At 35.2% G+C, this 21,578-nt stretch overlaps 1 protein-coding gene, 1 non-coding gene and 4 pseudogenes across 6 annotated transcripts; 3 read left to right on the plus strand and 3 right to left on the minus strand.

Annotated features, from left to right (window-relative positions):
• Positions 1-1,349: 1,349 nt before the first annotated feature.
• On the plus strand, positions 1,350-2,989 carry LOC104757836 (uncharacterized). The gene is made up of 3 exons (XR_015587146.1): positions 1,350-2,348; positions 2,434-2,517; positions 2,633-2,989. It is a non-coding gene; the product is annotated as an uncharacterized LOC104757836 (transcript).
• Positions 2,990-3,686: 697 nt separating this feature from the next.
• LOC147924449 (uncharacterized) lies at positions 3,687-4,932 on the plus strand (annotated as a pseudogene). The gene is made up of 2 exons (XR_015587145.1): positions 3,687-3,948; positions 4,037-4,932. The product of XR_015587145.1 is annotated as an uncharacterized LOC147924449 (transcript).
• Positions 4,619-6,652, minus strand: LOC104757837 (uncharacterized). Of its 2 annotated transcripts, none has more exons than XR_015587144.1 (7): positions 6,333-6,606; positions 6,188-6,256; positions 5,981-6,100; positions 5,837-5,911; positions 5,304-5,441; positions 5,053-5,226; positions 4,619-4,931 (listed from the first exon to the last, which is right to left on the minus strand). XR_015587144.1 is itself a non-coding variant. In XM_010480627.3 (7 exons), exons 1-7 carry the CDS (start codon positions 6,507-6,509, stop codon positions 4,771-4,773), a joined length of 882 nt encoding a protein of 293 aa, XP_010478929.1. In that variant the 5' UTR covers positions 6,510-6,652; the 3' UTR covers positions 4,619-4,770. The 2 variants fall into 2 exon arrangements, 1 of the variants encoding a protein (XP_010478929.1); XM_010480627.3 differs by having other exon boundaries at positions 5,053-5,194; positions 6,333-6,652.
• A 247-nt stretch (positions 6,653-6,899) lies between these two features.
• LOC104757835 (RING-H2 finger protein ATL34 pseudogene) lies at positions 6,900-8,323 on the minus strand (annotated as a pseudogene). The gene has a single exon (XR_015587147.1). The product of XR_015587147.1 is annotated as an RING-H2 finger protein ATL34 pseudogene (transcript).
• A 2,114-nt stretch (positions 8,324-10,437) lies between these two features.
• Positions 10,438-17,419, plus strand: LOC109130121 (uncharacterized; annotated as a pseudogene). Its single transcript, XR_015586183.1, has 14 exons — positions 10,438-10,484; positions 10,582-12,234; positions 12,318-12,916; positions 12,996-13,290; positions 13,670-13,681; positions 14,391-14,897; positions 14,986-15,202; positions 15,267-15,355; positions 15,432-15,540; positions 15,638-15,887; positions 15,969-16,006; positions 16,105-16,386; positions 16,461-16,880; positions 17,003-17,419. The product of XR_015586183.1 is annotated as an uncharacterized LOC109130121 (transcript).
• Positions 17,420-18,251: 832 nt separating this feature from the next.
• Positions 18,252-20,296, minus strand: LOC104759709 (uncharacterized; annotated as a pseudogene).
• Positions 20,297-21,578: the final 1,282 nt, after the last annotated feature.

Here is a 21,578-nt window from a genome sequence, read left to right on the forward strand (position 1 = left end):
ACAAAAACATAGATGGTGGCTGTCAATTAAATATGAGAAAACAAGATTAATTCATGATTCAAAAAGTGTTTTGTTTGTTTGGCCGTAAAAAAATGGTTTAGTATATGCAAGGTTACCAGTTCGAATCCGATCTGCCTCTTTTGGGCGTCCAGTTAAATCCATGATTCTTTTGATCAGATTAGATTTTTTAGCACAACTGATTTTTATATTTTTTAAAATTTTGGTGTATCGAAAATAAAAGTTTGACCTTAATAGTAATTTAAATTTTTTTATAAGATAATATTTCATAACTGTCATCAATCATATATAATTTTTACCAAAATATATCAAATAAACCCACGCATAGCGTGGGTTCAAAACCTAGTGTTTTACTAATGATTTCTACAATAACCCAAAATATACTTCCAAAATAAAATACAGAAACACAACTTTGCACTATATATTAATTACTAATTATAAACACCAAACAATTTAATGTATCACCACAAATAAAATAAAATAAAATAATAAACTTTTTAAGTTATACTCAAATTATAACTAAAATTTATTATAATTTTGTTAAATAGTTATTAAATAATTACAAAACAAATTCTCTTTGTAATAAATATAAAAGTCCAAAAGTTCAAAATTTTAAAACATTTGACCCGCGGTGCACCGCGGGTTCGAACCTAGTAATTTTTAAAAAATGGTACACAACCAATACTGATATTGACATATATATTGATAGTGACAAAGCTTTGTGATGATTTATCATTTACAATACAATTTACAATTTACATTTTTGTTTTTAATTATTAAAAAAACATTAAAAAGCTAAGAAACTCTACTTTGAAAAAAAAAGAAACAAGAAAGAATCTAGAAAATCATATTTTTAGAAAGCTGAGGGAGTAAGAATCTTCTCTGATATTTTAGGATGGAGTGAATGTGAATTTGACACTAGTTTCACTTTTCAAGTAATTTATAATTAACTTTATAGGGGGTTTTAAGAATTGAAATTGTTTTTGATGCCATAATTCTTTAATTGTGTTGTAACTGAAATCGGGATTGATTTTATTTTCGGACATTGTAATCTATAAATTCTAAAATCTAAACATTTTAAACTTGTTTTTAACAATCCAAATTACATTTTCTTATCCATATCACGGATTAAGTATATATTGTTATCTTGTTAATGATTAATCGAACATTACTCACCCTCGATATTTTCTTGTTAAGTCAATGATCAATAGAGTCAAGCATATGTCGGTTCCCCAAAGTATCCAGCACCGCACCGATTCAAGTTGCCCTTGTTGGATTTTTGATAGCCATCTATTTTAATATCGCTAGAAATAGCATATTATCTGCATTTTGTGTGTGCGTGTGTGTGTGTGTGTGGCTGTCATCGAAGGAGATCGTTTAACGATCTTTCAACTCTCAACTCTCAATATGTTTCCATTGTGTATCTTCAAATATACGCAGTTGACAATTAGAAACAAAAGATTTTTATCACTTATATTTTTCTTTTCGAATATATTTGATTACACGTTCAAACTAAAACGAGTGAAGTCTAACGACGCGCATATAAATATATAAATATTGCACATCGGTTTGCATTCAAAAATATACTCAATCTGCTTCTTCAGTTTTTTCAAAAGATTTTACAATCATCTTGTAGTACTAAAGCATTTCACAAAAGCAGAAAGATGTCAAATCGTTCATCAAGTAGAAGCCGTTCAATAAGTAGAGGTCGTGCATCGAGCAGAAGAATATCAAGTAGTACATCAAACCTAAGGATATCAATCCGTTCATCAAGCAGAAGAAGGTCAAGTGGTTCATCTAGCAGAAGTCGTTCATCATCAAGCATAAGAATCTCAAACCGTTCATTAAGCAGAAGTCATTCATCAAGCATAAGAATCTCACACCGTTCATCAAGTAGAAGAAGGTCAAGTCGTTCACCAAGTAGAAGCAGGTCAAACAGTGCATCAAGCATAAGAATCTCACACCGTTCATCAAGCAGAAGAAGGTCAAGCTGTTCACCAAGCAGGAGAAGGCCAAGCCGCTCACCAAGTAGAAGCAGGTCAAACAGTGCATCAAGCATAAGAATCTCACACCGTTCATCAAGCAGAAGAAGATCAAGCCGTTCACCAAGCAGGAGAAGGTCAAGCCGCTCACCAAGTAGAAGCAGGTCAAACAGTGCATCAAGCAGGAGAAGGTCAAGTTCACCAAGCAAAGAAAGGTCATACCATACATCAAGCAGAGGAATGTATCACGCACAAGAACTAGAACGTCAATCATTTTATCAAGAAAAACAATACGGTCAATACCAGCCCGTATATCAAGCAGAAGAAGGTCAAGCCTTGACGAAGAAGGTCAAATCAATGTCATTTTTAATTTATTTTGACATATATTTACTTCAAAAATAGTGCTAAGTTTTCTATCTTTCAAGTGATGCAGCCAACTTCAGCTACTATAGAAGGTTCGCTGAAGATATCGGAGGATGGGATAAATATAACCAACTATATTCTGATAATCTTAATTGTAAGGTTTTTTTCTTAATTACTTTTTACTTTGATATAGTATTTTTTTTTAACAAACTTTGATATAGTATTTATTTTTAAAATATTTTAACTAAATAGTTCATTTTCCCTTGCAGTTACTGTTGGCAGCCATCATGGCTTATATAATTTACTAGATGTTGTGCCCATGCGGGCCACGGCCCTCCGCGAGTTGTGAAAGTTTTTTGCAAGTATTCGGTTTTATGTTTTGTTAAACAATGTAATTGCATTATTTGAAATATTAGTGATATTTTTGAGTTTTTCAAATATACATATTTATTGTATATATTTTTATATCTACGTACGTAGGGCTTTTAATCAACTAATTCGGTTTGTTCATGAGATGATAATTATGTTTATTATTTCTTTCTCTGTTTTTATTTTTATTTATTTTGTTAACCATGTGTAAGATTTTTCAGATTATGGTAATAATAAATTTATTATTTATGATCTAATATGATATATTCCCACCGTTTCATAAGATGTGACGTTTTAATTTAGAGAAGTATTTTTGTTTTATAATATAGGATGTTTTCAAATTTTTAAACAATTTTTAATTATATTAATTTCATATTTTATATTATATAATATTTATGATTGGTTAAACTTTTGTAAAGTAGATATTTGTTAATCCGCGTGTTTTAGCTAAAACATCATATATTTTAAAACGGAAAGAGTACTAAAAATCACTTTGTATCCTAGTCTGTTTGACAAAGAGTGTCGTTCTAACATTTTCACAAATATTAAGAAAAATGTACAAATCTCTCTTATGTCTTTCTATTTCACTCATATTAAAAAAAAAAAAAAAATACTCCTGTTTTGCAAAAACTGCCGAGTGCGAAAACTTCTTGTTTTTTTCATTTCATAAAATGTTTTAAAATATTTTCAGAAATTTATCACTTTTATTAAATTTTCAAAAAATTAGTTTGATATTTAGATTTTTTATCAAAATTAAATCATATTAAATACTTCAAATAGGCCGTACTTGAAAACATCATCCGTTACAGTTTAGACCGGAATAAGGCTAAAAACAAAACGTATGCTTAGTTTTTTTTTGGGTCAAAACGTATGCTTAGTTTAGTTTCCTACTTAGATCAGTTGGCAAGAGTTTCAATTTTCAAAGGTGAGAGCGTTCGTTTATATTCTCTCTAGGTTAAAGTTACGATCTAGGGTTATTGTGTGTTAAAGGTCTCCCGACTCCTTTCAAGGTTTGCCCGATTGATAATCAAAACGCGTTGGAAACTTACATTATAAATTTGCTTTATAGATTGGATCTGGAGCTCTCCTCGATGAATCCTTCAAACATCTCGACCATTTCAATGAAGATGGAATCTATGTCAATGACGACTCACGACCGTGTTGTCCGTAACAACAAGAGATTACCACAGTCCAGATATTCTCCTTACACTCTAGGGTGAGTGCATGATCTTTCATTTATTCCCTTTTGTTTTCTTAGTCTTACTGATCAGGTTACGAAAATTGAAAATGTCAATTTTGTGCAGGACTACGGAGAAGAAGAAACAGAAGGAGGAGGTTTTTCGACTCGGAGTTGAGCTCTCACTCTATGTGGCTGAAGCAATGCTGCTAGTATCTGATGACATACGTTCTTTATTACTCTTCGGTACTCAATTAATAATGAAGTTTACAGGGGAAAAAGATAATAATATTCGCTCCCAAGTGGTTGAAAGACTGATCGTGGTTATGCTATATGTGTTTGAAACATATATCAAGCCTAAGAATGGAGTCTATCAGGCTGATGGCAAATCAACTCAACTAGAGCTGATCAACGCGTGTACCCAGCATTTTGCTTACGGAGTCAGGAACTTGGAGCGCATTGTTTTGGTTTTTAGAAATGGTGGCATCATGCCACCGTCTGATTTGGAAGACTACAACCAAGAGCTGAAGAAGCTAGAGGAGAAGTTGAGGTCTTGCAAAGATGTTTCAGAGGCGAATGGATTTGCGAGAGAAATTATAAAGTCTTAACATTCTTTATTTGTGGGACTGGAAGGGTACCATCACCTCCAAAAAGGAGCCCTTATGATTAGACTGGGTGAGATGTTTTTGGCCTATCATGAACAAAGGAAGGGTGAATGTTTACTCTAGTCTTATTGCTTCTTTACACCTATGAATCAAAGTTTCAAACAAGAAATACACTTTCTTGGCTGTAATAAAATATTCACTAAGTTTTACGAATAACACACATTTACAACGAGAGACTTATTGTATGGTCTAGCTATTATCGAATATCTAAGGATTGGATGGCGAGTTTGGCCGCAACTGAGGAAATGTTCTCCTTTATGAGTGCCATGGAGAGTTCTAACCTCTCTACTGTATCTTTCATATCCATTGCTTTTAATTTCTCTTGTTGTAACCTTGATAGTTCCGACTTTGACGATCCTGCATACACGACAAAACGGATGATTTGGCGTTATTGTGATGTAAGATTTGATACTTCAAACTGAAAAGCTTTTTGAAACAAGAAAACACGAGAAAGAAAAAAAAATATGTGAGGAATTACCAGAAATGGGTTGAAATGCAGAAAAAGATAGACGCTCTTGGAGAGAAGGTAAGAATGATTCGTCACATTCAACCGGCGGCTCATCTTCAGCCCAGGTTAGAGAGTTGATGAGACGAGTTTGTAGCGGCGAGTCTGCTGGAGCCTATTGCAACAGCAGATAAATGTAAAAGAACCCTAGATACAACAGGTACAGTTGTTGTATCCATGTATGACACAATGAAGAAGAGAGATTTTTGCGGGTAGGTTTGTACCTTAAGTTTGATCTCCAAGCTGTTAAGATTATTAATAGTTTCCTTCAGCTGGGACACTTTAAGGGTTAATTCATCTCTGCTCTCATAATTCACACGATCTTGTATTGGTCTGACCTCTCCGGACAAGTAAGGATCTGCCTGAGAAAACAATTCATATTGTCAGAAAATCAACTTCTGAGATTCTAAACAAAGAAATCAACTTGAATAATCTCGTCAAATGAAACATTAAAAAAATGTTTAAAGAGCATAAGGTAAGCTTGAATAACAACATTTTCTGGTTAATCAACTGTTTTGGCCAACGAGAAGGAACAGAGTGGCTTGCGGTCTAGTTCTACTCGACAAGCTATCGTTACCTCAAGTCAGAGTTTAAACCAAAGATTACAAATTCATACTATATATCCATAATCTTACCCCTGAATTAAGAGAAGAAGAAGCTCGCAGAAGTCAAGAAGCCAAGATACCGCATTTTAGTTGTTTGTTATCTAAAAAGTTTATGTTTTAACCAAACACATACTTTATATCCGAAATCTTACCCCTAAAAACCGCGAAATCTTCACACGACCAGCGCCTCTAATAGAAACAAGTGCACCAACGTCTAATCTCTCAACCTACAAATATATGTCATGAGCGAATAAAATAAAAAAAAAAAAAAAAAAAAAAAAGTGAAAAATGCTTACGTTTTCGATAAGTACCAAGCAGCCGTATCGAGCAGCAAAGGAAGCTTCTGTTGCAGTCTCACTAATTGAAATAGGATCGAGAATGAAATGAACAAACATATTCTTCTTCCTTTTCATTGACTAGAACCAAAACACCAACATGTTTCACTAACCAATACATGTAATGATGTAAAATCTAATAGTGCAATGTACCAGAGACTAGTGTACCTCTTCAAGTAGAGCTAAGTACCTTGCTTCATACAAATGCAAAGTTTTGCTCTCCGTTGGTACAAGAACCTGTGTATAAAAAGCATAAACGAACAACATTCACAACAAGTGTAAGCTCAAAATTGATATCTTTTATGGAGCTAACCTCGCTCATGCTGAAAGGGAGAAGTGGAAGATCGAGTGATTTGGAGACAATTTTTGAACGGCGTGTGCGGATACTGCAACCTCCGGGAATTGAAGTCGTCGGGATTTGAATGCGGCTGATATTTTGGGTTGGGAAGAAAGAGGAAGAGAGGGATGAGGAGATTAGAGTCGAAGCCATCGGGAGAAAGGTAAATCGCACTAATCAGATTCTGGTTCCTCCTCCGCCACAACTACAAGCTCAGCCGTTGAGATGACCATGGTGAAGAAAGAAGAAGATAGATCCGGTTAAATTGAAACTCCATCCGGTTTTATTGAAACCCCAAAATAAACCAAGAAGACCACATTACCGGTTTAGTTTATTTCCGAGTTTTTTTTTTTTTTTTTCTTTTTTAATATGTGAACTATATAGTATGATTGATGAAAGTTTTTAAAAATCTCAGAAATTACTCTTATGGGTTTTTTTGTTATGTTGTTATCAGTTGATCTGACTCAAGTATTAACATTCTAGTATCACATGAACATTACATGAGCATCCTATATAGGTTGATACTTACATAACTCGGAAGAATTGTTATAAAGAAGAGGATAATTTTTATATCAATCGTAATTATAATCCAAAGTTCACAATCATATACTATTAAATCCTTCGATTCACATAGAAACTGTACAATATAGCTCTCTTGTGCTCTTGTTTACCTCCACACAATTTGTATACAAACCTACATATATAATATTGTTTTTCATGGTTAAGACACACCTGATGACGTTCTCTATAATAATCTAACCTTGTCAATAAGAAAAGTTGATGTAGTCAACAAATTTATACTAGACCAGACCATGCATCTCTGGCCTAAGGCGTTCAAATGACCCTTCTCCTAGCTCCTTTTCCTTGATGCCTTTAGCTGACTGGAGAGAGGCAGTTTGAAAAGAGAAAGAGAAAGAAAGAGAAATGTTCCGTCTATTATATCGGCGTCCATGAGGAATACCTCTCCTCTCGCTCCCAACGCTACCGCTCCTATATCCTTGCCTTGAACTCCTAGCTTGTGGTAACGTCGTGAGGCTCAATTGCCTACGTACCTCTTCTGGTAACTGCAATGTGAATCTGTCAAGGTTCTCTCCACGTGGAACTAGAGAATGCCCGGTTGAATGAGATCTTGGGAACAAAATCTCCGTTATTCTCCAGTTTGATAACCCTGTTGACCTCGACCGAGGGGGTCTGTTTGCCCCAGTGTTATTGCTCAATCTATCTAACAAACGTACATCTGGAGATTCCAATACACTTCTTCGCGTGTTTCCATCTTCAAGATCCATATCCTGATTATCATGTGAATGTATACATGGATTTAAAGAGCTTTGATCGCTACCTGGTTTGGGAGGGAGATTAGCACGACAAACTGGACAGGTAGAGCGAGAAGAGAGCCAGACATCGATGCAAACAACATGAAATGCATGGCTACAAGGAGGCATCAACCGCAGCGTTTCTTCGTCCTCAAACTCGTTCAGGCAGATGGCACATTCCACGCCGCCTTTGCCTATCTTTAACCCTTTAACTTGTGAGTAAAGAAAGGAAGGAAACGACTTTATCACATCCGGTTCAAGTCCACGGCTTGTCCTCCTCGTCCACGCTACTTCTCCACCTCCTCCATCGGTGTCAGAGGTGGTTCCAGGAGGAGATGTGCTTGTGTATTTATAGCAAACGCAACAAGCCAACATACTGAATAAGAGTGTGAACATAAACATTCCAATGATTACCGCGGGTACTTGATTCGTTCTTGGGGCAATATATGGACTCGTGAGTCCTGGCTGCTGCTGGCCAGTGGCTTGGAATACAAGCAGAAATAAGAAGACAACATGATGAAGTGGAAGGACCGGAGTCTTTCCCATTGTCCTCATGTGAAGGGGCTTTTTTTTGTGGCTGTGTTACTACACACAATCATCTAAGGTAGGGAAGAAGTCCATTTTTCATGCCATAAAATTTTAAAATTTGGGTGAAGTGCTTAGCACGTTTGATCATGACTGAAAGTATTAATTGTATTATCATGTTGGAATATTTCAATATTTAGTTTAGTCGTAATGATTGGTTCGGCTTTGTTCATCTGACGTTTTGACTTTGAAGAAGTCGTAGCTTTTAATACAACTTCACCTTCCCTCACCCTCTTTAACTAATGAGTTGGTTAAGCAACTTGACTCTTTGGCACACAAGGTTTTTACCTAGTCTAATGGTTAATTAAGTTGAAATTGAAAGGTTCAAACATGAACTATAGTAATCATATTTCTCCGAATAAATTATTTTTTGTGCCAACAAATTATTTGTTTCCAAGTTTCTGTTTAAACATATCAGCTAGTAGGCCTTCATTTTAATAACACATCTTTTAATGTTCAGTTTAAGGGTCTACAAGAATACTTCTATAAATTAGTCATGTCGGTGCTAAGATATTTTTATAAATTTCATTTGACTCTCCAAAAATTCTTATTGATCCCGAGATTCAGAGTATTTGCTATTACTACACTCATAGTCAAGCACATGTAGTATGGTCTACTCTCGCATGGTTTTGATTTTGTATGCGGAAGGGAGGCCCAAAATAAGTCTATTACTAAGGATATGAGAATTCCAGGTTAGTAAAGCCCGCCAAGTGCTATGATCGTGGGTATGTACGGACTTTGATTTTTGCATCTTCAATGTGTATACCCTTAACTATAGATATACTCTATTAGGCAAGGTTCTCACCATTATACAGATTCTTTAACATCGACTTCGTCTCTGCTGCCAAGTTGCATCTATCGGTCTTCCTCAAGACCTTATTTTTTACGTTTAAGAAAATAATGTCCATCGCCTTCTCACACTGATATATCTTTGTCGCTTCATCTTCATTCCATTTCTTTTTCTTCGCGGGGTCTGCCTCTTCTTTTTCTGCTAACGGCAGGAGCGGAGCTTGCTCAACAAGCGTATCATTTAACCCTATATCCCTTATATGAGCAAACATCCTTGTCTTCTGAGCGATAAATCTCCAAATCCGTCGAATTGTTGACTATTGCCTATTTTGATGATCTCAAACCGAACCATACTGAAACTATGAACTGGATGAGGAAGAAACTAGTTTGGTAATGCTTATGGAGTTGGTGCACTGATAATTCTGTTCTTTTGTAAGGTCACAACAACAAAATTGCTCATCATTGATAGCACCATTTGATAACTAATTCTGTAACTGCTGTTAAAGAATAGTTTCGGATTTTAGCAATTATATTACAGCACTTTATTAGTGCTAAGCCCATTTATAGCATAAGCGGGAAGCGAAAATCACTTTGGCGGCCCATAATTTTATTCAACCGCTCTAACACTTAACCAAAAATTTCATTCGATCACAAAACATAAGTCTCAAAAAAAAAAAAGTCTAAGTCTCAAAACCTAGACACAATCTACCACCGTCGCCGTCACCGTCACGGACCAAATTTCGACGGCTTCGATTTCCTTCTATCTTTGTATCTTCTTCTTCGATTTCCTTCTGTCTTTGTGTCGCGCTATATCTTCTTCTTCGATTTCTCCGTCGAGCTATATCTTCTCCTCTTCGATTTCTCAGACGAGCTATATCTTCTCCTCTTCAATTTCTCAGACGAAGAACGACGAAGGTAACCTAAATTAGACAGCTAATTTTTTTTTTTTTTCAATTTCATTCTAATCTTCAATCAGTAACCTAAATTTCACTTTTAATCTTGTTTTGTGAGGTGTCAAACTCGTCCGACAACAAAGACAACCTTGAAAGAAGAGAAATCTAAAACCTAAACAACAAATCTGTAAGTTTGTTCACATTTTAGTTAAAACTTTTGTTCATATTCGAAAATTACATGTGCGAACTGATTGTTGCTTGATTTTGGTCGAATCTGAAAATTGCATGTTTGTGTTCTCTTCATGTGCTTGAACTGATTGTTGCTTGATTTTGGTCGAATCTGAAAATTGCATGTTTGTGTCCTTTTCATGTGCTTGATTTCTTAAATCTGTCGAAACTAAATTTCACTTTTAATCTCGTTTTGGTCAAATCTGCTTTATTTAAATTTCTGTATTGATTTTTGTTAACGGTTTAAAACTTATGCTTAGTTTTAGATTCAACTGTTTAAAAACTAAAATGCTGGACAAGGAATGGGTTCATCTTAGCAGGTATGTAATTGATTACATACTGTTAGGATTTCAATAAAGGAATATAGACATTAAGGTATCTTCGTTTGTGTCGTTCTTCCTTCCAAATACAATGAAGACTTGATCCAGCATACGAAATAGGTGCCTGGAAATTTGTCCGGACGGTGTCTGCTGAGTTAGGAGACAGTGGCATGGTAATATGCCCATGCGTTGACTGTAGATATGTAGATCGTCATTCGTGTAGTGTTGTGGTTGCTCATCTAGTAACTAGAGGCATGGATGAGACTTACAAGTTGGGGAAAGATTGGTATCATCACGGTGAAGTGGACTCAGGGGGTTAATTCATTGAGAAATTAAATCGGTGGAATGAATAGATTTGTGGTTTATATCAAGCTGTTGAGTTTATGGATGAAGAGCCGTTAAGAAATTGTGAGAATGCTGAGGGGAAAGAGAAGATAGATGATGAGTTCTACGCAAAGCTAGCTGATGCAGAAACCCCTTTATATCCAAGATGTTCTTCCCATAGCAAGCTATCAGCTATTGTAAGATTGTTTAGAATGAAGACACATAATGGCTGGTCCGACAAAATCTTGAATGATCTCCTTGAGACATTGTCAGAAATGTTACCGGATGGTAATGTACTTCACACATCACTAAATGATGTGAAGAAATTTCTGAAGTCTTTTGATATGGGTTATCAAAAGATTCATGCATGCATAAATGATTGTTGCCTGTTCAGAAAGAAGTACAAGAAGCTAGACAACTGTCCCAAATGTAAGGCTTCAAGATGGAAGAGCAATATGCACACTGATGAAGTCACGAAGGGTGTCCCACAAAAAGTATTACAGTACTTTCCGATAATTCCTCGTCTGAAGAGGATGTTTAGGTCTGAAGAAATGGCTAAGGACTTAAGGTGGCATTTCAGTAACAAGAGCAACGATGGGAAGATACGTAATCCAGTATATTCTGTGACGTGGGATCAAATGAATGATAAATACCCATCATTTGCTGCTGAACCAAGGAACATCCGTCTTGGACTGTCCACAGATGGATTTAATCTGTTTATCATGAAGAATACAAGGTATAGTTCTTGGACGGTCTTGCTGGTGAACTATAATTTGCCTCCTCACCTATGTATGGCGAAGGAGAACATCATGCTTACCTTGTTGATTCCAGGTCCACATCAACCAGGAAATAGCTTGATGTCTACTTAGAACCTCTTATTGAGGATCTAATGCATTTGTTGAGCAATGGAGAATTAACATATGATGTTTTTAGTAAAACGACGTTTACACTTAAGGCAATGCTTCTTTGGACTATAAGTGATTTTTCAGCTTACGGGAATCTGGCTGGCTGCAAAGTAAAGGGAAAAATGGGTTGTCCTATATTTGGGAAGAACACAGATAGTTTGTGGTTGAGTCACAGCAGAAAACATGTCTTTATGTGCCATAGAAAGTCTCTACCTCCAACACATATGTATCGAGTTAAAAAAACATGGTTTGATGGACATGCTGAACATGGGAGAAAGGACAGAATATTAAGTGGCCGTAATATTGCTCAACTCTTGAAAAATTACAGAAATAGTTTTGGAAATGGTAGAGAACCTGGAAAGAAAATAAAAAGGACTGAATGTGTTGGTTCAGTAGCTGACAATGAGGATGAAGATTTTGAATCCGAGGAAGAGGAAGAAGAAGAAGAAGAAGAAGTTGACTTGGATGAGTTATCAAGATGGAAAAAAAGATCAAGTTTTTTCAAGCTACCTTATTGGGAGGTATGTTGATTGCTTGAATATAAATTAGTTTCTCGATTCAGGTTTTTATTAATTTCCTTAACTGTGTATTTGTATTTGGTTAGGAGCTGCCACTAAGACACAATTTAGACGTAATGCATGTGGAGAGAAACGTGGCTGCAAGTATTGTATCGACACTGTTACATTATGGAAAATCAAAAGATGGTATTAATTGTCGGAAAATCTTCAAGTTCTAGGCATTAGAAAGGATTTACACCCTAAATCCCAAGGTAAAAGAACGTACCTTCCCCCAACACCTTGGTCTTTGTCAAAGGCAGAGAAGAAAATCTTTTGTCAAAGACTATTTGACTTCAAAGGACCGGATGGATATTGTTCTAATATATCGAGAGGTGTAACCTTAGATGATTGCAAGATCACAAGACTCAAATCTCACGATTATCACGTTTTAATGCAACAACTTCTCCTAGTTGCAATTAGAGGTTTATTACCTAAAGGTCCTAGGTTGGCTATCACACGATTGTGAACATTCTACCACAATTTGTGTCAGCGTGTGATTGATAGAGAGGAAATATCAGTAATGGAAGCTGAAGTTGTGGAAACACTCAACTTTTTTTGATATTATGGTGCACTTGACGGTACACCTAGGAAGATAAGCAAGACTAGGAGGGCCAGTACATTTTCGTTGGATGTACCCTTTTGAAAGGTACTGGTTCCAGATTTATACTTAAATTCATAAAATTGGATGATTATGTGTAGATATTCATAGTTTTCGTTCTGACTAGGTACATGAAAATTTTAAAAGACTATGTAAGAAATCGAGCAAGACCAGAAGGTTGTATAGCTGAGTCATACCTTGCAGATGAAAGCATGAGGTTTTGCGGTAAATTTCTGAAGAAGATAACAAAAGTAGAAGAGAAGCTTGATAGAAATACAGAATATTAAAGCAAGTCCATATTAGAGGGTCGTCCAATATCAGCAGCAACGTCTATGGAGCTTACTGAATCAGAGAGACAGATTATCCATCTTGCAGTGATACAAAACACGGCTGTGGTGGAGCCATATGTGGAGTAAGTTGTTGTTTCCCGTTTAATCTCACTTGTCAAGTGTCATTTATGAACAACAGTCTAATATTTCATGTATTTTCTATCTACAAGCATGCACCTGGAATATTTACAAAATACTAATGCAAGAGCTAGACGTGATGCAACATTGTTGTGGAAGTTGCATACTATGAATTTTGCGTCATGGTTAAAGGAACAGGCAAGTGTCTTTTATTAGTGAAATTTATATACATTTGGCGGCCCAAAAATTTAAGCTGACTTCTGTCAACTGTAGGTGCATATTGATTCAGAAACACATGGAGAAACTCTTAAATGGTTGGCATATGGTCCGCGTAGTACAGCCAGGTCATACACGGGTTATATAGTAAATGGGCAGAGGTTTCATATTTTCTCAGTTCAAAGGCAAAGTCGGAATAGTGGGGTCTTTTATGAGGCAACAGCAATGTGTAGATCAAGTGCAAGAGACACTTCACAAGTAGTTGATTTAGTGTCATACTATGGCAGAGTTCTTGACATAATATTGGTGGACTATCATGTCTTTTATGTCTCTCTGTTTCGGTGTCAATGGACAGTTAGAGGTAATGGTGTCAAAGTGGAAGATGGATTCACACTTGTTAACCTCAAACCAAGTTACATTCTCAAAGGATCCATATATATTAGCCTCTCAAGCAAAGCAAATATTTTACTCAAGGGAAGATGATATGTCTAATTGGTATGTTGCTCTGAAATGTCTTCCCAGGAGATACAGTGAGGAGGATTCAACAGATGCAAATCTAGATTGTGGTCCATTTTCATCAGTTGTGTCCATGACCGATGATGACTTAGATGATGAAGCACAAAATGCCAGAGCTGACTGTGAAGGCATTTATGTTTGAAAGAAATGTTTTAGTTAAAAAATTGTGGTTTTACAAACTTTAATGTATCTTTGGATCTTCTCGTTCTGTAATGGAAGCTTCATTTAGTTATGTTATATTGATTGATCACTTGTTGTTAATAATGTTGTGATTTGTGTTTAACTGTTGTCTACTAAGTATGATTTGTGTTTAACTGTTGTCTACCATTTTTATTAACTATTTATCTTGTGTTTTTAGGTGAACTAAAATGGGTCAGAATAAGAAAGCAACTAAAAGGAAGAAGAATGTGGAAGAAAGTGCGGTAGAGTTTGTGTGTACAATAGAACCTGAGCTGCAATCTGAACGACAACATTTAGAGGATACTGAGCATCAATCTGAAGAGCTTCAGAATCATGAGGAATCTGAACTGCCTGCGACTCAGAATGATATAGAAGACGAAAAGTCTGTTGCTGAAAATGCTGACGAAGGTATAAATGATAATCCAGTGGATGACACTGAGTCTGAATTGCCTGTTGCTGATAATGAGCAGGAAACACATCAGACTAATCGTAAGAAAAAGCGAGGACCTATCAGAATGAAATACATTGCAAAGGATCCAAATACACGGGAGAAAGTTGAGTACAATGAGATGGGAGAAGCTTATGGTCGTGGGTCAGTGAAGCTGGCATCCTATGTAGGATGTTTTGTCCGGGAACATGTTCCAGTATTAGTTGATGATTGGAGGATGGTTAGTGCAGACCTGAAGACAGTTCTCTGGAAATCCATTCAGGTTGCATTTTTTCTATTATAAATATGTTAAATTTAGCTTATTCTAATTACCACTCATTTTTCACAATGTTTTATCAATGTAAATGCAGGCTAGGTTTGAACTTGATGAAGAGTATCAAAAGACTTCTATGATGAGCCAGATGGGATGTTTGTGGAGGTGCTTTAAATCACGTCTTGTAACTAAGATCAGAAAACCTCCTAATAACCAAGCCAGGATGAATATGCGACCGAAGAATATCCCGATTAATGATTGGCGCAAATTTATCATATTGAAGACTAGCAACAACTTTAAGGTACTTGCTTTTTGTAAGTTTTGTGATTGTATTATAACATTTCTTGCTTGCTATATTTTAACAATATTTCTACGTAGGTTGTTAATGATAATTCAAGGAACGAAGGCGTAAACAGATTCCTCACACTTGCAGCCGTAAAGGAATGGTTAGAATAGCAGAAGAGATGGTGATTTTTTAATTGTATGATCTTAGCTATATTGCCAAATCACTACTTGTAATGTCATTTTTTATTTTAATTTCAGAAAAAGGAATGCCCTGAACCATCGAAGGTCACAAGGCTGAAAGTTTGGGTAAAGTCAAAGAACCAAAAAAGATGGAATGCCGGTTAATATTGTCGCCGCTGAAAAGATTGTCAGTCTAAACTATAATCTATATTTTTGGTTTGCATGTTTATGAGTTAGTAGTCAAATAATGTAACTTTTTATGCATTTGTTTATTTGTTATTCAGAGAAAGGCAGCTGAGTTGGAGAGTGTTCCTCATTCAACAACAACAAATCCAAAGTCAGATGGTCTTTCACAATTGTTAGGAGCTGATAATCCTGGTCGGTTAAGTGCAATGGGCAGAGGGATGAGTATGAAAAAACTGTCTTTTTTCCAAGTCAACAGTAAGTGTATGGCTGAAATGAAAGAAAAGCAAGTTAGTTTACAAAGAAAAGTAGATGACTTATAAGCTGTCATTGAACATTTGAAGGTTAGTAGTCTTTTAACATTAAAGCATTATTAGAGTGAAATAGTATTGATTCATCAGTTCTAAGTTACCTTTTGTTTTTATGTAACAGAGAGAGAACCTGAGGTCGGGGAAAATTCAGCTGCAAGGGTACGTAATCATGTTTTTTTTTTTTTTTTTTTTTGCAGTAGATCATGTATCATTGATTGTAACTTACATTTAACTTTTAACGATGAAAATATTTGTAGAGTGTCACTAATAGAGCACATCCTAAGTGTTTGCTTCAGGATTATAATGGTACTGGTGAGATTGTTGCTGAAGCTCGTGTGATGTCTTCTGATCCTCAAGACTTTGTGAATGGGATTCCATTAGGGCCTAACTCCTATAAAGTATTGGTGGAAACTGCAATCAAACCAGATGCATTCCTATGGAGACCTACAACTAACATCCTAAATATGGAACAAGCTGTTGGAGAAATGCTTGCCTGGCCAGATGACAATTGTATTCTCCAAGAAGACAATGCACCAAAGGTAAAAATAACATATATGTATATAATTAACTGGGTATTTTGATAATCAATAACATATATTTTCACATGTTTCAGAGTCCAAATACAGCTTTTGCAAACAAGTGTACACTACTAAATTGGAGGGGAAATGAAGAAGTGGTTGTTGATGAAGGGCGTTGGCAGTCAAAAGAATCAGATGCATTGGTTAATGGACTTCCAATCGGACCTAATGCAGTAAAGGTACTTGTGGATGTGGTCTTGAAACCTGAGACATTTCTATGGAGACCTACAACAGAAATTAGTATCATTGAGGACTGTTTGAAGACTTTCGTAGCATGGCCTGCAAGTAGAGTTGTGTTTGAAACAACCACAGATGAATCACCACTGTCTAAGTCTCAGATTCCAACTCCTAATATGCAAACAGTATCATCTCATAATCAGATATCTGAAGCAACTCCTTCAGCCCCTGTCAAGAAAGCTAAAAATGTTATAGACTCACCTGTTCGGAGATCGCCGGTAATGTACTTCACTCCTTTAAGTGTTATTTATGTTATCGCTAATAGTATGGCCTGCCAATATATAAATTGTTGATGTTTGGTATTGTTGTTGTTGCTTATAATATGTTTTTATATTGTCAGCGTAAAAAGAAAGAGTCAGTTAGCAAGGAAAATCAGAAGTGCAAATTGTTGGATATTACCGTGAAGAAGCGGGTCGTTGCTGAAGGACATTGGTCTTCAAACAATCCAGACCAAGTTGTCTATTGTGCTCCATTGGGACCTAATGCAGTACACGTTTGGATAGATGTGGTGAAGGTTAATGATGTTGCTGTTTAGAGGTGTACTTCTGCTATCGAGTGTATGGAAGATGCAATTGGTACAACAATCGCATGGCCAGAGGACAATGTGGTAATGGTTTGAACTGAAGTACCTTTGTCTAGATTATTGGAACTTATGCTATTTAGACTTGTGTTGTTTAGCTTATGGGAACTTATGGTATTGAGACTTATGAAGTTTAGCTTATGGGAACTTATGATATTGAAACTTATGTATGTTGAGACTTATGTAATTTTTGGATTGAAGTGTATCTGTTGGATGTTTTATATTATATATATTTTCATATAAAACAGGTTCAACTTTTAAAATGTAACCATATAATAGCTCTAATATGAACATGTAATATAGCACAATGGATTTTAATATTATCAAAAAAATATTAAATCATAGCACAAATATTAAGACGTTATAGGAAATATAACAGCAATAAAATATTACAACAATATAAATTATAGCAGCAGTGCAATAATGTTATTGAATAATTTTTAAGAGCATTTACAGATGCTATATTTAGGGGGGTGTATTGAACTTGATATTTTAGGAGATTTAGTGAGATTTTAATATTTTAGAATTGTGAGAGATTTGAGTGTAATTTTAGGAGATTTGGTTATTAAATTTGGGATTTTAGGATTTGATGAGATTTGAGTTTTGAGATTTTTGAGATTTGATTATTGAATTTTAGGTGATTTTGATATGTAAAAATAAAAAAAAAGAGCAACTTGGAATGTCATTGATTAATTTACGTAAGCTTCTTTCATACTTTGATTAATTTAAGAAGAAAAATAGACATTGGTCATGTTCTTTTTCCAATCGTTGGTGAAGCAACTGCGACACAAATAAAAGGCCCAAGATGATATGCATTTCGAAAAAATAAAGAGCTGTCACTGTTAACCAAAAAGTGAGGTTCGTAAAAAAATTAATCTCATATGAAGAAACTGCAGCTCTCATGAGATATAAACCGGTTACAATGATGACACTGAACACTATAAATATTCCTCATGAGCATGATGACTACACGATCAAAGAGAAACTCATTTTGCCAATGAGTGTTTAAAGTAGTTGGAAATTAATCAACGATGGTTTGTTTAGCACATCCACAAGAAAATGAAGTTGTTGATCTGTTTTATTCTCTCGTGAAATATTGAATTGTTGACGATATGTAATGCAGCAGCAGCAGAAGAATGAATGTCTCAAGTTGTTACCAACCGTCGCCGACTCGCCGTTGTCGGAAGCTCCGCTGCGGAGGTGGCTGAGACATCTGATTTTGATACATATTGGGTCGGTCTTTTAGTGAAACAGAGCACGCCTTTTCAGGCAGATCCTTCATTGGAGACAATGTTGGTGTTGAATCTTCTTCGGTTATATCGTCGTCGTCTTAATCATCTTCAAGCCGTGACGGTGAAGACTGAGGTGTTTCAAACGGTGTGGTTTGTTTACTTGTAGCTTCGTTTGAGTAAATTGGGTTTGATATGTAGATGAAGTTATCAACAGAAGAAGCTGTGGTTTCTTGAATCAGATCAAGAGAAGCTTGTAAAGATGGTTCATGGTGAAAATGGGTTTTGTTTGGAGTTTGAAGAACGCATGTGCAAAGAGGATTGGATAAAGAATCGATGTTAGATGATGGTGACGGAGAAGGTTCGTTACTTGTGGTAGAGATGGATTGGTTGAGAGTTGTGGTGGTCGTGGCGCCGCCGGCAGTTGAGACCGTAGTAGTGATGGGGAGGCCGAGAGAGTTGTGACGACGCCGGCAGAGTAAGAGAGAGCAGTAGAGAGTTGCACTTATAAAAAAAAAAATTGCAGTAGATGTTGAACTCCTATTAAAAAGAATATTTTCTTTCAAAATTTCACCATTTAGGATGGGATTTTGTAAGACATATTTTTTAACTAGAAATATTAGAAAAGTATCCTAAAATCCCATTCTGTAGCTTTTTATAAAAAATTGTGATTTTTTGAATAACAGTAGATTTGAGTTGAGATTTATAAATTATTGATTGAATAACAAGAGATTCTAAATGATTTTTATAAATTTCATATTCAATAACATAGGATTTCAGATGATTTTTAAAAATCATCAATTAAATAACAGGAGATTTTAGAATATTCCAAAATCTCTTAAAATATGAAGTTCAATACACCCCCCTTAAAACATTTATAACACAGACATTACGCTATTATATATAATAATATAATAGCATGAGTAAAAAACGCTATTGTATGGGAGGGTCTATTATAGCTTGGGCAGAGACAGCGTTTACAAAAATATAATATTGTATCACATATAATAGCATTTATTGTATGCTAAGAATGGACAAATTTGTTGTAGTGGGTGTTGCCGAGCTTGGTTCACTTATACTAGAAGAAAATAGCATGTTTTCCTACCTCAGATATCATAGGAAAATGGTAACAAACAAGTATTTCCTTCTGGTTTTCGACTAGTTAGTATTATTATGTCTAGTAGGAGTTATTGTAACAGTAAGTCAGTGAGTGTACTTGGTATAGTTCTCATATATATATATGCTTGTAACGTCTGAACTTTAATGGTATGGTATTGAATGATATCAAATTATAAAGAGAGCGTTTTTAATTCATTTACTTTCAAAACGTTGAATGATTGTTCACAAAACATCAACATGAATCGATTCGGTTCTAGAGCTACGTGTTTGAGATATTCAAATCAAGTCGATTCTTTTCCACAACTGTGAGCTCCAATACCAATTTATAGGACTACACCTCATATCTACATGAATACACCTTACAGCTCTCTTTCCATCACTTGTTTGTACGGATGCAAAGATTACGAAAGAACAAAATATAAAGAAAGAAAGAACATGCACACGAGACTTTAACCAGCTTAGCTCCAAACTGGAGCTGAGATTTTCTATGGAATTCATTAGATCACGCTGCAGGTTCTTGATCAAAGTAATTGAGATTCCCCATCAGTTACGATTACAATAGTGGAAGAGATAAAGTGTAGAAAGAGAGTAATCTAAACTTACATTATGGACACTAACCTATATAATTGTTAATGTCCTTGTATAGTCCAAATATGAATCGATTTCTATCAATTTTAATGCTTTCGTCTGATCGTCTCGTTATCATTAAATGATATAGCCTCTAAAGTTATTTATGTTATATTTGTCAAGACTAACAACCAAAACGATATAGTTTCGTTAAAAGGCCATACATGTACGAAGAATAAGAATGTGAAGGCTAGTGAACAAACGCTCAAGCCCAAGATCATCGAACTGTTACCTACAGAACAAGATAAGAATAGAGGCTTAGCACAACTTGCAGCTTGTATGGAAGTGACGACAAAGAATAGATTTGCAGCACTCGAATCATGCTACTATGATCAAGCCATGTGTCAGTCAACATGATAGCTCTTCACTACGTAGAAGACTCTAGAACTAGGTTAAACCTCTGTAATCTTTATATAAAGAGAAGAACGATTGTATTGATATCTTAAGGATTGAATAACAAAAGAAACGATCTTTCGATTTCTATCATTTTCTTCAATATTATGATTGATTTCTTTAGTTAAGTTCAAAGTATAAGAATGCTGATGTGTCATAATATTTATCTTTGTGGTCTATTATTATTTGAATATTGTTTTTAACGAAGTGTACCACTAGTAAAAATTGGGTATATAGTTACGGTATATAGCCACGGAAAATTTTTGTAGCAAAAATTACCTACAAAAAGTAACCAATAGAGACCAAATATTAGATTATTTTTTCGTATCAATTTAGTGAGTATTCGTCACAAGTTAAATACGAATAGCTACAGATCAACTGTATAGCTAATTTATGACAACTTTTGTGACGAATATGTTTGTAGGAACCTAGAAGGCGTAACAGTTTGTGGGAAATATATTATTAAAAGAAAGGAAATTGTTTGCTACTAATTAGCAGTAACAAAAATGAGAAATTGCTACTAATATGACGTAGCAGAAAATATCTAGAAGAACTAGTATACAAGTGGGGAATATTGTACTATATTATTAAAAATGTGTTTCATTATGTTTTTTTTTTGTAAAAGGACGATAAATTCATGTTTCTGTTTCGGTCCATATTTGTGCTCAATTGTGATGTACACTATTAAAATTGGATTATTTGTATCTACTTGATGCCATGTTTTGTTTTATAGTTGTAATAATTGATGTACAAAAAAATGATAAGTTAATAATTAGAACTTGTTTGTGCTCATACTGCAAAAAATTTGGATATTGGTAGCATATCACGGTAGCACGAATTCACTAGCTGCTACTAAAAGTACCAAAATCGGATATCAACTATATCGTAGCATTAATTTAATGTTAGGAAATTTTTTCGTTAAGCGGGAATCCAAAAATCATTATTATAGCTAAAATTTTAGTTTGGAG

This window comes from Camelina sativa, chromosome 17, assembly GCF_030686135.1.
Source record: "Camelina sativa cultivar CO46 ecotype springtype chromosome 17, ASM3068613v1".
Lineage (NCBI taxonomy): Eukaryota > Viridiplantae > Streptophyta > Magnoliopsida > Brassicales > Brassicaceae > Camelina > Camelina sativa.